At 51.6% G+C, this 15,157-nt stretch overlaps 1 protein-coding gene across 3 annotated transcripts in view; it reads right to left on the bottom strand.

Moving 5' to 3' along the window:
- ACTN1 (actinin alpha 1) overlaps nucleotides 1-15,157 on the bottom strand; it is an 88,803-nt gene that overhangs the window by 14,233 nt on the left and 59,413 nt on the right. For all 3 annotated transcript variants that reach the window (XM_019733476.2, XM_019733475.2, XM_019733477.2), the window contains exons 5-10: nucleotides 14,266-14,353; nucleotides 13,627-13,705; nucleotides 10,589-10,670; nucleotides 9,053-9,138; nucleotides 1,646-1,738; nucleotides 78-308 (exon numbers count right to left, since the gene is read on the bottom strand). In XM_019733476.2, coding sequence (XP_019589035.1) covers nucleotides 78-308; nucleotides 1,646-1,738; nucleotides 9,053-9,138; nucleotides 10,589-10,670; nucleotides 13,627-13,705; nucleotides 14,266-14,353 — 659 coding nt within the window. The remainder of the gene's footprint in view (nucleotides 1-77; nucleotides 309-1,645; nucleotides 1,739-9,052; nucleotides 9,139-10,588; nucleotides 10,671-13,626; nucleotides 13,706-14,265; nucleotides 14,354-15,157) is intronic.

The following is a 15,157-nucleotide window of genomic DNA, read 5'->3' as shown; positions in this document are numbered from 1 at the left end:
GAAAACGGCACTGCCCTGGAGCAGCTCAGGGATGGTGGCAGACCTGGCGGGGGCCCAGGCTGGCCCGCTGGGCTCACCGAGACCATCCTGCCCTCGGAAGGCATGAAGGCGGGCCGGTTGCTGAGGCGCAGCTTGGTCTGCAGCGTGTTGAAGTTGATCTCTAGCTGGCACTTCTCCTGCACCTTGGGCGGCTTGTGCAGGCGCCGGTAGTCACGGAAGTCCTCCAGCTTCTGCTGCATGGCGTGCATGGTATTCTCGGGTACCCGGTTCTCCAGCCACGGGATGGTACGGCGGATCCACTCCAGCAGCTGGTGGGGGTGGGGTGGGGTGTAAAGATGCTGGGAGGGATGACAAGGGCCAGCTTCCCTCTTCCAACAGCCGGGAAGTGGCAGGGGGCGTCTCTCCTGACCACACACTCCTTCCCAACTACCACCCGAGGGCATGCCCAGGCCACGAGGCCAGGTCCCAGGGTGTTCCTTCTGAGAACCACAGGCTTCATGAAGCCTGGCCACTGGGGTACATCGACTCACAGCCAGCATCATTCAGCCTTCCTGCTCTGCTAGGGGAAGAACCAGACAGGGTGGGAAGAGGGCTCGACTAAGGCCCGAGTTCTAGTTCTATGTCTACCACCTGGCTGGGACTCAGTTTCCTCATTTATACCAGGGACAGGGTTAACAGTTGTTCCCTGAGGTCCTTGCCACCTGACCTTCTAGGATTCTAGAATGTGGTCTTTGATTCAAAAGATAAGCAGCTGGCTTTTGGGGACAGGCAAGAGACAGCCTGGATTGTTTTCCCCGATGAGGTGATGAAGGAGCGGAAGTGATGATAAGAATATTAGTCACCTGCAAGGTGCCAAGCATGGCACCCCACTAGCTCATCTGTGCAATCACAGGAACCCTATGGGGTTCAGTGCCGTGACCCTCCCCCAGGTTACAGAGGCGGTAACCATGGCACTATGAAGTTACGTGACTTGCCAAGGTGACCCAGATAGAATGGTAGAGCTGGGGTTAAACTCAGGCACTTGGGTTCCAGAACTTGGGTTTACTATGCTAGATGGCAGATCCACCAAGAGGCCAGGCTCAACTGCTCAGAAAGCTGAATTCTTTTAAGGAAGAAGCAGATGGAGGCTTAATCCAAATGTGGGCAATGGCAGCCAGCAAACCCAGCCCGGTCCCATCCTGTCCCCTGGGTGGGCCCAGCCCCCAAGCTAGCCTGAGCCAGCACTGAAATACCCCTGGTTCATGCCCTCTCAGAACCAGACATACTCCTTTTCTGGTTTACATGAAACTCACAGAACAGTACATCAGGCCTCTTAGATCCCTTGACTCAACTCGCACTTGATAAGTGATAAAACCAAGACCCAGAGAGGTGACGGGATTTCCCAGGCTCACTGTTGACGACAGACAAAGCCTGGAACTCAGCTCTCTGAAGCCCAGACACTGGCCCCTGACTCGCCTCTCTACCTTCTGGGAGGGCCAGAGCGGGACCAAAGCTGCCCCGGGTCACCTGTGCTGGGATCGTGGACGACACCCAGACTGGGACTATGCCCCAGGGACGGATTTGGAGGTACAGGTTCTGGGGCTCCCTTTCCTGTTGGGTGGGGTGACAGGGCCTTGCTGGGGCCAGGGGAACCCGGGGTACCCACATCGCTGGCCAGCTTCTCGTAGTCTTCCATGAGCTGCTCATTCTCCTGGTTGACGGCCAACACCTTACAGATACGATTGGCTGCTGTCTCCGCCTAGCAAAAAGACAGAGGGTCCCGGTCAGCCACCAGCAGCCAGGGCACCTGGTACTCACCTGCTCCAACAAAGCCCCCTCCCACCCCTGCAGCTCCGGATGGCTGGAAGGCAGCTTCCGAGGCTTTGAATTCACATCCTCCTCGCTCCTCCTCACCATCGTCTTTGCCAGCCCAGGCTAGGTCCCTTACATAAGTGGGGCCCAACAGAAGTCTTGGTGGCTGAACCAGACCCCTGGAGAAGGGCTTGAGTTTGAGACCTGACACACGTTGGGAAGAAACTAATCCAATGACTGATATAATCAAAAGGTTCAGGTCAGGTGGCGAGTTGATTTCATGCCCACCCTGGAATTCCAAGTGGAAGCCCTGGGACTCCCACGGCTCAGGATCTCAGGCTGGGTTTGCCAGAATCTTGGAGATGTAGGAATTCAAATCTGGGAGTCTTGGAATAAGTGCTGACTGAGAAGCAGTGGGGCCTCTCAAGATCCCTGCAGAATCTCTCAAGGCTCCTGGCTCAAAATGTGAAGCGCGTTAGAGAAAACCGAGGAACCTGTTACTGCACAAACGGCAAGAATTAAGGATCAACCCAGCATGAGCAGGATGCCCCAAGAAGTCAGCACGGGCACCTCTGGGGAAGCGAAGCACACGTCATGCACTGAGAGCTGGGCACACAGACACCCAAGGCGGGCCTCAGCAGCCAGAAAAACTGAAAGAGGACTGAATGGTAACCAGATACAAAGGCCCAGAAACCCCAGGGAGATGCTGCCTTCTCCAGCCGGCTGTGGAGGGAACTGTGCACCTAAGGCCAGCAGGGGCCCGGTGTTCCTAAGCCACTTCACTCTGGTGTGTTTTTGTGCACATCCAAACCCAACTCCAAAGGAAGGGAACTCAAAGCATTTTGGGGGGTTCTGGGGTAGAAAGGAAGACAGATAATCCCTGTGAGAAGACAGGTACACATCTTGGGGCCCTAGAGAAGACTGACCCTGCAGATGACAAAGGATGACAAAGGCTCAAGGGGTAGAAAGATGGGACCTCACAACTGGTTAATGAACAAGACAAAATGGGTTTCAACTGCAGCAAGGCAGACTGAGGCTAGGCATAAGAAAGAACTACCTGAGAATGAGGAAGGAATTTGGATTGGGGAGGAATGACTAAGAAAATGTAAATGCTTTTTCCTTGCAGCACTTTTCAAATAGGACATACACCCACCAAACCACATGATTTGTGGGTGCCTGTGCTGGGAAGTATGTGTGTGCAGAATGAGATCATCATAAATATGCTCTTTTCAAGCTCAAAGTCAAGAGACTGTACCCACCAGGTTATGGTATCAGAGAGGTTGGGCCTCCAGCAGATGAACTATGGAAACGGCTGGAGGAGCTAAGGGCCCTCTGAGATGTAAACTTGAAGTCCCAGGTCTCACAAAACCGAGACAAGGAGTCACATCCTTAGACCCTCATCCTCTGCCCCCCAACTCAACTCTGTGCCAGCAATGGCATGGCCACTTCACACAGAACTCCTGGGTGATCATCCTTCCTTTGGAGAAACAAGTAACCACGGGGAATCCCAAGAGGTGACAAGCAGGGAAATTCCTTCCTGGAGCCTGTCCCAGAAGATGTGGGGCCCCGGAAAAAACAGGGTCATGAGAACCAGGCCGAAGTGTCCCACGAGGCGGCTGAAGTCATTGGGGCCACTTGAAGGCCAGGACAGGGGACGCAAGGGAGGCCAACGCAGTAATCGGTGCTGACATTTATGGAAGAGCGTGGGGTGGCTGCAAAGACCCCTGCCCAACGTGCTGACCAAGAGGGTATGAATCAGTGGGCAAGGTGGCCACGGTGACAGGCAAGCAGCGGCCACTGTGGTGGGTCACGGGTAAAGCGCCCTCCTTAACCTTGTTCTCCTCCTGCTTCGTCTTGAAATCCTGGGCTCAGGAGTCATGAACTTTGATTTGTGTATCAATTTATCAGATTGGTGGACTGACTGACGCCTGTATTCATAGCATTTTAGGGCATACGTCCTATGGGTCTGAGGGGTCTTGCCCATCCCTCAGAGCCTGTTGGCTATTCCAGGGTCAAAGGGGGTCCTTTTGGACGAAGTCTGAGGGAGTTACCGCATGGGCTTCCTGGGGACTTTTCATAAAGACCAACCTCTTTCCCAAGCCCAGCCTCTCAGCCTGCCCTCTCCCCGGCTGGCCTCGCCAGGAGAGACTAAGAAAACTGATCATTATAACCAAAACATCTGTCTTTGGAAATAAAGCATGGCCATCATGGAACAAAAGAGGGCTTTCTTTAGAAAAGGCAACGGCCTATCTGCAAACTCCATCAGGGTTGCCTCCTCCTCGAGGGACAGCCAGCTCCCACCACTTCCAGGAAGCAGGATCCTGGAATCCAGACTTGGCTGAGAAAAACCATAGGCAGAGTCCTCAGCACCTTGACCCTTGCTCTCACTGCTCACCTCCCTCCCACAGGCAGGCAGACGCCCCCTGCAGAAGCCTGCGAGGTGATGAGTTACCCTGGCTTCCACATCAGTCCCTTTACAGAAAAGGGTTCAGTCACCCACCAACCCCAGCCCAGGAGGCAGCGAGATCAGCCTTGGAAGGACAAGCTCGTTAAGGCCTCCAGGACATAACCCTGGAGTGGAAGGCAGACAAGACTCCTGAGGGTGGGACATGGACCAACCCCTATCAGCCCAATTGCCTGGCTTTTAAGCTTTTTCTCTCGTGGCTACCGGAACCCCAGGCCCTATGGGAGATTTAGGAGAGAGGCACCCAGCACCACCCAGTCATAAAGAGATGGCTTTAGATCAGAAGCTCAAAGGAGAGATTTGTTCTATGGGAGGAAACATTCATTCCCCGAGAGGAACTCAGAAATTGAAACAACTTCAGAGTCCTGGCTTCAGGCTATTCCTACAAGACGAGATGGGCGGCTCTGGAACCCAAAAAGCAGAGCCAGGACGCCCAGCTCCTTCTGATGGCGATAGAATTCGCATGAGGTAAGGGATGTAAGGACAGATTACAAGGGGCTGAGAAAGTATTTTACAGAAAAAGGCAAATTGATTACTTCCAAGTGCCAAAGGAAAAGACTTGTAAAATTTGCGTTCACCTTTCCTTGGTTTCTATTTCCATGACCTACTTTAAGTTGTACTATTTTACAACCTAACACAGAACAATATGTTTGGTTTTAGTGTTATTTTAAAAAAGCATGGACTGTTATTTCTGAAATACTTAGATTCCCAAATGAAACTCTCAGCTATCCCAAGCTAATATCGGCATCACATTAGCTGACACAGGGAGAGTCTGGAGAGGAGCCATCCTCAAGGTGACATCAAACATCCAAAATGTGGCCAAATGACACACCATGGCCACCCACAACCCACAAATTCACATGAATGCCACAAAGACCTCATCGATATTTTCAGTCAAAAATTTCCCAAATCTAACTAGAATCACCTATTTCCTTCCTCCCAAGTCACCACCCAGCCTTGGTGTCCCTTCCAGTGAGGATCCCCCCCACTCCCGACCAATGGGGCTGACCACATGGCGGCTCAGCTCTGTCCCCCGCTGCTGTCTCTGGTTCCTGCCAGTACTCCCTGCCCCAGGCACTGGGATGAGACCCAGCTAGCACTGACTTGCTCTTCTCTTGCAGGCAGTCCTCTGTCACAAGCGGTGACCACAGTCTGCCACAGCACTGGCTGCCCTTCCCAGCCCTCCCTGAGCCTTTCACTAGCGGGCCCCTATTCAACCCTTAAGACCCTCAAGCTATAGTGTTTCCTACTCAAGAAAGCCTGGAGTCCTGCAGCCCTGTGGCCTGCCCTCCCCTGCTCAGCAGAGCAGAGCATTGGCTAGACAGCAGCCATCGAATTCTTTGCTTAAGGGTTTTCCCAGATGGACCACGAAGTCCGTGAGGACAGGGACAGGGTTTCTTTCCCTTAGAAGATTCACAAAAGTGACTGACAGGCAATTGGAGAATGTAAACAGCACCATGTCCTGCTAAAAGCATCCAGAAACACCCACAGCAGAGCCAGTTCATGCCTTCAAGGGTTGTTTCTCAGAAACAGTTCCCAATAGACCATGACCATGAACTTTAAAGCTTTACAAATTGCATCAACAAAATTTGGTTGCTCTCTGCCCATTCTAAATCCCTATAGGGGAAGAGGAGGGGAGAGGAGAGCTGAGAAAGAACTGGAACCAAAACCAATGGGTCAAACAAAAGTCAGTCCTTATCTGACTAGGAAAATCAATCACGCACACTTGAGTGCCACTGGCCTGTGTGGGTACACGTACTGCTACATAGGCACACACACATGTACATATATGTGCATGCATGCATGCATTTCTACTTCCACTGTTTAAGGCTTGACAAGAGAAAGACAGTTGCAGGGGACAGAGGGCCCTGGGCATGGGTTTCAGAAGACTTCCTCTCATTGGCTCCAAACATAGAGATAGTTAAGACAAGAAGAATGTGTGAGTCTGAAAGAACCCTCCTTCTTCCACCGGAGAGGGAGAAGATTCCACTCCCACTGGCCTGCTTAGCTGTAAGGAGTTGCCTGAATCCTTAGAAGTGATTAGGGGCAACTCTGGGTGAGGCCCCTGAGCCAGGACATGAGAGAACACCCACCTTCCCTCCCCTCCCCCTAACTGACTGGTGACCTTGTCCTCAGATGTGGACAAAAGGAGCATGAAATGGTTGCAACAGGGATGAGTGAGAGGGAAGAGGGCATGGGGGGAGGTGGTATGAGATTTGGGGGGCAGAAAAGCAGGCTGCTACACACGCACACACACATGCATGCACGCGCACACACACTCCCTTCCGAGCATTGTCATCAGCCAGGACACAGGGAAAGCTTCAGAGTCAGGGAAGGCCAGTGTCATCAGGCATGAAGCCCAGGACAGAACCCCTGAAGGAGAAGAGAAATAGGAAGGAGAGTTGGAAAGAGAGGAAACCACAGCAGAGAGCTCAGCCGAGCCATGGACATTGGCAAGCGGACCATCTATGGTTATCAGGCTGGGAGCCCACCGAGGCAAGTAGATGGTGCTGCTCACATCCTGGCGAAAAGGTGGGTGTAAGAGGGGCCAGAAGAAGTTGACAAGAGAGAGCAGCAGCAGAGGTGGGACAAAGAGAAAGAAGAAGCAAGGGGCAGGCCAGAGAAGAGGTTGAAAGGGTCTGAAAGAAGCTGGGTATCCTGGGAGGGCCGGGACACCTATAAGGGGGCCTCCAGGTCGGGCTGCTCTATCTCAGTCAGTGCCAATGAGGCCTGGAAGCAAGGTGAAGAAGGCCTTGAGTGCCCATCCAGGCCAGGAATAGGGCTGCCACTAGCCCACAGGGTGCCTTTGTGTAATTTTTTAAAGGCACCTCTTCCTCAAGGCACTTCTGCTGAAAAGTTATCATACTGATTATGTTAGAAGACATTTTTACTGCCATCTGCAGGGTTTTAGTAATAAATATTCAAATCTTCATTGTCTGTGGTGCACACAGGGCACCCTTGTATAGTGTGCAACCTGCACCACTGTCCATGGCGGGACTGGTTGGAAGGATGAGTCAGGGCTCTGAGCCTCCCACCTGAACACCAAGCAGAAGGCAGGACTTCTCCCTGCCCTAGCTACTGGGTTATTTGAGAGGATGGTCTTGCTTAAGCAGAAAGGAGGAAGAGAAAGAAGTGAAGGAGGCTGGATATTTATGGGAATAGTGAGGAAGCATAGCCACGAGCTCTGCTGCTTGGGATAAAGGCTCTCGACTCAGGGTCCAGGGAAATAGCTGAGACCGCAAGCTTCTTTCCCGTTTGTGATATCCACTATCCCCCTTGTGTAGGGACAGGGACGCTGGGGTTCTTGGGCACCTTCAAGCATCCTGTCTTCCTGCAAGAGGAAAAGGGGTATCTCTGGTCCCTGCTCTCATTCCAGGGCCTGCAGCCCCCAGATTGCTGCTGGAGTATCCAGGGAGGATGCAGAGATGGGCAGAGGGTGGCAGGGAGAGTGGGCGAGGCTGAGGGAAAGCTCACCTTCTGCGTACCCGAGAAGGCGTGGCAGTGACATGAAACATTAGGTCACATGGCCTTCCCATCCGGCCTTAGCGTGCCTACACATCTGCACAGAGAAGGAGAAGAGGTTGAGAGGAGAAAGTAGGCAGCAGCGGCACAGAATAAACCAAAACAGCCACAGTGGACAGAGCAAACACAAGATGGACAGACAGAAATGAGGAAATGGGCAGAAAGAGGAAAAATGAGATGGTGGGAGGAGAAATGGGGTGGGGTAGGAGAGAGCACAGTCTGAGACAAGGAAGGAGAGAGCGCATCAGGGGCAGGCTGGGCAGGGGGAGAGCGGTGAGGGGAGCACGCCCATCATGCATTTCAAGACAGGGCACCCAGACGTCATGCCGAGGGTGGGAAATTTGCCTGCACACATGACAGGTCCACAGCCCAAAGCTATGAAGGCCATGCCTGTGGCCCTGTCTTCATGACAACCTGGATGTTGTGCTTCTGGGGTCCTGCCTGTGAGGGGAACCTGGCAGGGGCTTCTGCTGCCTGAGCTAAGCTTGGTAAGGGAAACCATTCAAATCTTCCAGGTCTGCAGTGTGAACGATGGATACCCCTGAGTTGTGATACCCTTGTATAGTGTGGAACAGACAGAATTGGACTTTAACCTCAGGCCTCCCTGAGCAAAACTGGGCCTGGACCCTTGAAGGGGCTCACAGCTGCCCACCCCCTCCCTTCTTCCTTCGAAGGGGTTGTGCTTATGTCTAGGAATACAGAGTGCAGAGTGACCCCACGTGGGGATCCCAGGCAGGATATAGGAGAAGACACCAAAGCCACCAAAGAGGCAGTGCACAGATTTGCTAACTCATGTCCATGAGCAGGAGAAATCTGGGGGCTTCATGATACCTTTGCAAAATAGGTCAGTGAAGATAGGAGCTACCTCCCCGATCAGCCTCCCTAGAGGAAGCCCTGCAGCTCTGATAAAGCCTAAAGCGCCAGCGGAGGTGGGCACACAGGGGCCGCTGCCCACTGTGCCTTCCAGAGCCACCCCTGGCTCATTTCACCAATGCAGCCCTTCCTGCTTAAGACAGTGGTCTGGGTCTCTGACGGTGAGCTCTTGGCCGATTTTCTCAGAGACAGTAGAGGAAGATGAGAGAAAGAGCAGAGGTGCAGGGTAGGAAAGGAGTTGGGTAAGCACAACATGCCACATTGGCACCAGGGGCTAACTCTACCAAAGAGACAGACCATCCAGACCCTGTCGCCAGGGAGAGGCGGGGGTGGGCGGGAGGGCATGGTTTGGGGTCCGGCATGAGGTGTGCTGGGCAAGGAAGGAGCAGGGGCTTCCAGTACCTTCTGGGCTCCAGAGAAGGCATGGTAGAAGCTAGACACGTAAGTCATGATGGCTTTCTCATCCGGTCGGGCAGTCCCAACGATGTCTGTCAAGAAAAATCTGGAGTTAAAGCCAGCTGGTGCACACATGAAATACCTCCTGACGTGATGCTCGCAGAACCTCCAAGTCTTCTTGCCAAAATGCTGCGCCTGAATCTTAACCAGCTTCTGGCATCAACTTCCCCTGACGGGAATATGAGAGGCAGAGGAAAGAGTGAAATGGGGCCCCAAGGAAGCAGACAAACCCAGAACAAGACACATTCCATGGGACAGCTGGCCCAGTTTCCGCAACAAGTTCAATGGCAGGAATAAAAGGGGTCGAGGGAGGAAAAATGCTACAGATTAGAAAAGACAAGAAAAATAACAACTAAATGCCAGGTGCAGACCTTGTTTGCATCATGATTAAAACCAACTAACTCTAAAAAGAAACAACTGGGGAAATTTAATATGAACTGGGTAGTGGATGTATCAAGGAATTACCGTCAATTTGCAAGGTGGAAATATTGCTTTATGGTTGTCTAAGAAAATATCCCTATTTTAAAGGTATATAGTCTGAAGTATGTAGCAGTGAGAGGCTGTGATATCTGGGATTTGCTTTAAAATATTTCAACAAAAAACAAAACAAAAAAGGGGTATTGTAATAGCTATGTATGGTGTCAGATGGGTAGTAGACTTGTTGGGTTGTCAATTTGTGAGGTGTGCAAATGTCTAATCACTATGTTGTTTTGCATACCTGAAACTAATAATAAAAAAAGGGGAAAGACAAAAAGTGGGACAAAAATCTCAGTAACTGTTATATCTGGATGACGGGTATTATACTTTTGTCTCTACTTTTGTGTGTTTGAAAATGGCCTTGCACACAGACAGCTACTGTTACAAACTATCACCTCTCCCATCTAGTCTCTGAAGGGTCCATTCATCTTTCCAGAAAGTCTTTTGCTTTTGTAAAAGAGCCAGTTCTTCCCCTCCCCTTCTCTTACGAAGCTAGGTGTGTATCTACACCCCAAATTCTAACCACTCCCCGAAGTCACTCATCACTGTAAACTCCCCTGTGTACGTATGACACACATGTTAATAAACTTCTGTTTGCTTTTCTCTTGTTCATCTGTTTTTTGTCAGCCTAATCTGCAGGGCCCCAGCTGGAAAACCAAGGAGGGCAGGGGAAAAAGATGTTTGCCCTTACCCTACAACAACAAAGGAACACCATGCTCCACCCCAGCACCTGTTACCAACTCCAAGACAAAGACAAGATCCACCCTCAAGCAGCTATGCAGAAACAGCCCCCCAGTCCTTTCAGCACCAGCTATCACCTCTCCCTCCAAAACTCAGGGAACTGTGGAATCCCTTACAGACAGTTGGATCCCCAAGGCTCCACCAATGGGATCCCAGAGCCCAGGTCTTCTCCCTTCCCGCTCCAGGCTGCTGGGACCCACCCTTCTTGGCTACTGGGTGGCAGATGGGGGAAGAGCGGGAGGCCCAAAAGGAAAGCGCCTTTACCTTCAGCATCCAACATCTTGGGGATGTCCAGGTATTTCTCTGCCACATCAAAGGCCGTGTTCAAATTTGTGAGTGGGTCATCCTAGGGAACAGGAGGAAAGGGTTGTTAGTGAGAGGTATGACAAGTCACTGGCTACCCCCAACTGGGTGATCACCAATTCTTGGTGTCAGAGAGGACTACTACAGCCCCTCTCATGTTAGGTCCTCAGGAGCCAGCTCTGGGAGTAGAAAGCTGGCCTCACTGCAAGAAGGGCTGGTTGGCTGGGGGTTTAAAAAGCCATCTTGCCTCCTCAAGCCTCAGTTTCTTTGTCAGAGAAATGGGGTGAAGAATACCAGCCTACAGCCCAAGAAAGAATTGCTAAGAAATGCGTGTGAGAACAGGACACTGGCCAGGGTGCTGTCAGTCTTGGCTTCTGGTTTCAGCTCTATCCTCAGTCAGTGGGACTGGTAAGTAATCTGACATCAGTTTCCTCATCTGTTAATCAAGAGTTGGCCTAGGAGCTCTCCAGCCCCTTTGGTGCTCACATTCCGTGAAATTTTGGGGCTCCACAGCCTTCTGACTATTCTGATTTCTGCTACTTTCTCAAGAAAACTTATTGAGGATTGGTGAGGATGTGAAGAAACTGGAACCCTTATGAACTGTTGGTGGGCTTGTTAAAATGGCGTAGCCGCTGTGGAAAATAGTACAGAAGTTCCTCAAAAAGCTAAACATAGAATTATCATATGGCTCAGTTTTGCAAAATGAAAAGAGTTCTGGAGATGGATGGTGGTGATGGTTGCCCACCACTGCAAATGTACTTACTGCCACTGACCTGTACGTTTAAAAATGGCTAAAATGGTACAATTTTATGTTATGCGTACTTCACCACAATTTAAACAAAAAATTTTTTTAACGTGGAAAAAATCACAACTTAGTGGGGGGAGCTCCTTGCTGGACTTTCCACTCTATTCTTGGCTCCCCAAACTAACCTAAAGCAAGCTGGTCTCGTCAGCCCAGGACTGAGTTTCTCCATTTGCTAAGGTGAGAATCGCAGACTACCAAAAGATAAATAACATTCATCTGGGATGCTTTCAGGAAGAAATTGCTCAAATAGAGAAGGTGGAGTCCTTCTAGGAAAGTTTCCAACAGCTTCCAGAATAAAAAACACTGCCAAACAGGGAAGGTCATTTCCATCCCAGACCCTGAGCAGTCCTCAGGCCCCAGCTACATCATACCCACCTGCCCCACGTGATGCCCAGGCCCCCACGCCCACCTCAGGCTGGTGTGCAAAGGAAGAACTTCCCAGGCAGAGCCCCGCGGCTCTCCCCTGTGTCCTGGCACCCTGTGCTTTCTGGAAAGTACCCACAGGTCAGTGGGACCAGGTCTGGGCTAGGTTTTTGGCTGCATTTTATTGATGCTATTGAATTAAAGAAATGGGGAGACAGACACATTGAAACAGGGAGAAACGAAAAAACACAGAGAAGGAAGGAGGGTGGGGAGAGAGCTGGCCGGGTATCAGACAAAGGCCCCTAGACTCTCAACTCCCATGTGGCAGAGGAGCCTGGAGTCTGTGGAATGGGGGGAGGGACTGGAGAGCCAGTCAGTAGGGGCCCCACTTTATATGGGGGTGGGGAACAGCCGTAGATAACTGGCAGCTGCCACCCCAGCACACCCACACAGGGACACAGACACAGGCACACCTGTCACCAAAGCGCTTCAGCAGAACAGTTAAGGGAGATGTGACAATGCCTTTAAAAAGAAAAAGTCGCCACCTCTGGCATTTCTGGCCCTTGTCCTGCTTGATTTGGCTACAAAACTTTCAGGTGGTTAGGGGGTTCTCACACTAATTTTTTTCTCTGCACAGCAGCTGAATTAAGAGAGCTGGGGCCCTCTCACCCCAAGAGACTAGCTTGGGAAGGGCTGCCCCCATCCATACACACCTGCACATGAGCAGGGCCAGGCAGTAGCCTCCTCTCCTTCAGAAGGTAGGCCCTTCCCGGGGGGCAGAGGCCTCAGGATTCTGGCCCAGCTTAGGGTGACAGGAGGGGATGGGAATCTGCTCCTTTCCTCCCTCACAAACGCTTTTTGGCGGTTCATTTCCCCACACCCTGGAAACAGAGGGCCTGATGCCACCACGAGTTGTTACAGCAGCTCCCACACTGGGAATATCAAGGCTCACTTGGCCACTGAAAAGCAGCAGAGGTCCTTTGTAGGGGCACAGGCAAGGTGGAGGTCTTCACTGAACACTGTGCTCTCTAAGTATCAAGGTCAAGTGGAGCTGCCTTGCCAAGAGATTCGAGCAGACAGGCAACATTCCAACCCGAGCTCTAAATCATCAACTAGGGGGGCATAAGGAGGGGTTCAAGGGTGGCTTCTCCCAAGATGCCCATGCCATGTGGCCAAGGCACAGGATGCGCTGAGAGGGAAGATGGGGTGAGTACAGCCTCCAGGGTCTAGGCCAGCGTCCTTTAACCAGCCCGGACACCACGAACCACCACAAGGCTAGGAACACAGCTCCCCACTCCTGGTCTGCTGCTCAAGACACATGCATTCAAGAAAAATCCCCCCACAGCCGCATGCCAAAGCATAAATGAAATCAAGCAGCAGCAAAAGAAAATCCTGCATCCAAACTTCAGCAACAAGGGAAACCAAATCCATGGTGGGAACCTGCCCAGGACTGCACAGTGAGTCTCAGACAAGGCTAGAATAAATGCCTCTAAGAATATGCAATACTCTAAATTAGGAAAGTAATATATCCTCCTTACAAAACCCAGAAAATTATTCCACCACCCTAACAAAATTGCTGCAGTGGTTCCATATGTTCCTGGTGGGCTGTGCGTGTGGGCAAGTACACACGCTGTGCATATACGGTACTAAGGTATTCCTAACAGTGAAGGTGTTTTTCTCTTGCTTCGGGACAGGCTGTCTTCTTGGCTAATCTAAGGAGACTGACCCCCCTCACCCTGGGCTGTGGGCTCTCAGTACACGGGGCCCACTCCCACCCACCCGGGACCAGCGGCCAGGAGCTGGCAGTGGGTGGTGAGATAATGGCACATACCTTCCGCAGCTTCCCGTAGTCAATCAGCTCAGGCCGGTGTCGGTGAATCAAGGCACAGAAGCCGAGGCCATCCTTCCAGCTGCCCAGGGGAAAGAGAAGGTGGAATAAGCTGGTGAGTGGGCCCAAGCACTAACTACAGACAAAGAACGAAGCAGGGGTCTTCTTTTACCCGGAAATGGACAGGGAACCGAACCCTTCAGAGCAGGAGACAGGAGACAGGAGAAGGGGACGGAACATTTCATCCTGCCACATCTCCAGGCACTGGGGTCAAGACTTTGGGGGTCCTGGCAAGTTGAGATACAACTGCCACATCCCACTCTGTCCTCCACCAAGGCCATGGCCCTGTCTGCTCTGTTCTGGAGCCCCAGGCTGGAACTTCTCGGACACTTTCCTTGGGGGGTTCCCCAGTAGGCCAAGCATCAACGAGAGGTGTGTGAGGCAGTAGCTGTGTCCGCGACACCACTGGGAGCGAGAGAGGGCAGCAAAGGGTCCGTAGCACTCCCTTCCCATGAAAAGCGACTTCTTCCCCAAGGGCCTGTGCTCTGTTCTAGAGCTGAGAATGACCCAGTCAAGAGGCCTGGGGACTTTGGGGGGAGGCAGCCAAGGTTCTATAAGAGCCCCTCAGCCCCCACCACTCACCTTATGTGGAAGTTCTGGATGTTGACGTTTTTATAAGGGGCTGTCTTTCTCTGACACCACAAGAGCAGCCCTTCCTTCGCCGAAGTCTCTGTGGGAAAGGGGACGACAGGCAGAGAGGTCAGTGGACTGCCTCCGTGGCGGGAGGGCCGCTGACTCCTTAGACCACAGGGTCCGAGCTCTTTCACACAGGAGGTCCACACAAAGACCCCTAGCTTCCAACCCTGCTGCCACCAGGGTATCAAGTCTGTTTCCTTAACAAAGGTTGAGAAATTACCAGATCAACATAAAAGTAAGCTAGAAGCTTTTCAGAGCTAGCCATGTTGCATATTGAAATACTGAGATAATGGTCTGACTATCTCCCTGTCACTCTCCTTTTATTCAAGAAATGGTAACAATACAAAATAAGCTGCAACCTTTGTCAGGTGGCCATTTTGGGGAGGAAGGTTTGACTGGTCTATGAAATCTAAAGTGTAGGACTCTCCGGAGAGGGGTATATGGGCTTTGTGGAGTGCACGCAGCTGTGAGGGAAGAAAGCATTAGGACTCCTATGCAGATGTAGTGTTCTTCTAAAAAGTAAGGTTTCCTTACATTTAATGCATGGATCAACAGCGTTGCTGTGTGTCTGGAATGGACACACATCTGTAAGACAGACAGGTATCTGAGGGGTCCCAGGGAGCTGCCAGCACAGGAGGGCTGCAAACGGCACTGCCCCCATGTGTTCACACCTGTGAATTACAGGTTATGGTACCACCCAGCGAAGTGGCTTCCTGGATGATCTCGTTTACTTTCAATTCATAAAAGGGACTTTAAAATGACATTAAACAGTTCCTACAAAGATAATATAATAATTCAAAGCACAACCAATGAAAAAACCAGCAAAGCTAATACTCTT

The sequence above is a fragment of the Rhinolophus sinicus genome, linkage group LG03 (genome assembly GCF_036562045.2).
Source record: "Rhinolophus sinicus isolate RSC01 linkage group LG03, ASM3656204v1, whole genome shotgun sequence".
In the NCBI taxonomy this organism is placed as follows: domain Eukaryota; kingdom Metazoa; phylum Chordata; class Mammalia; order Chiroptera; family Rhinolophidae; genus Rhinolophus; species Rhinolophus sinicus.
Note: the sequence above shows the minus strand (reverse complement) of the source record. Positions and strands in the feature narration are given on the sequence as shown.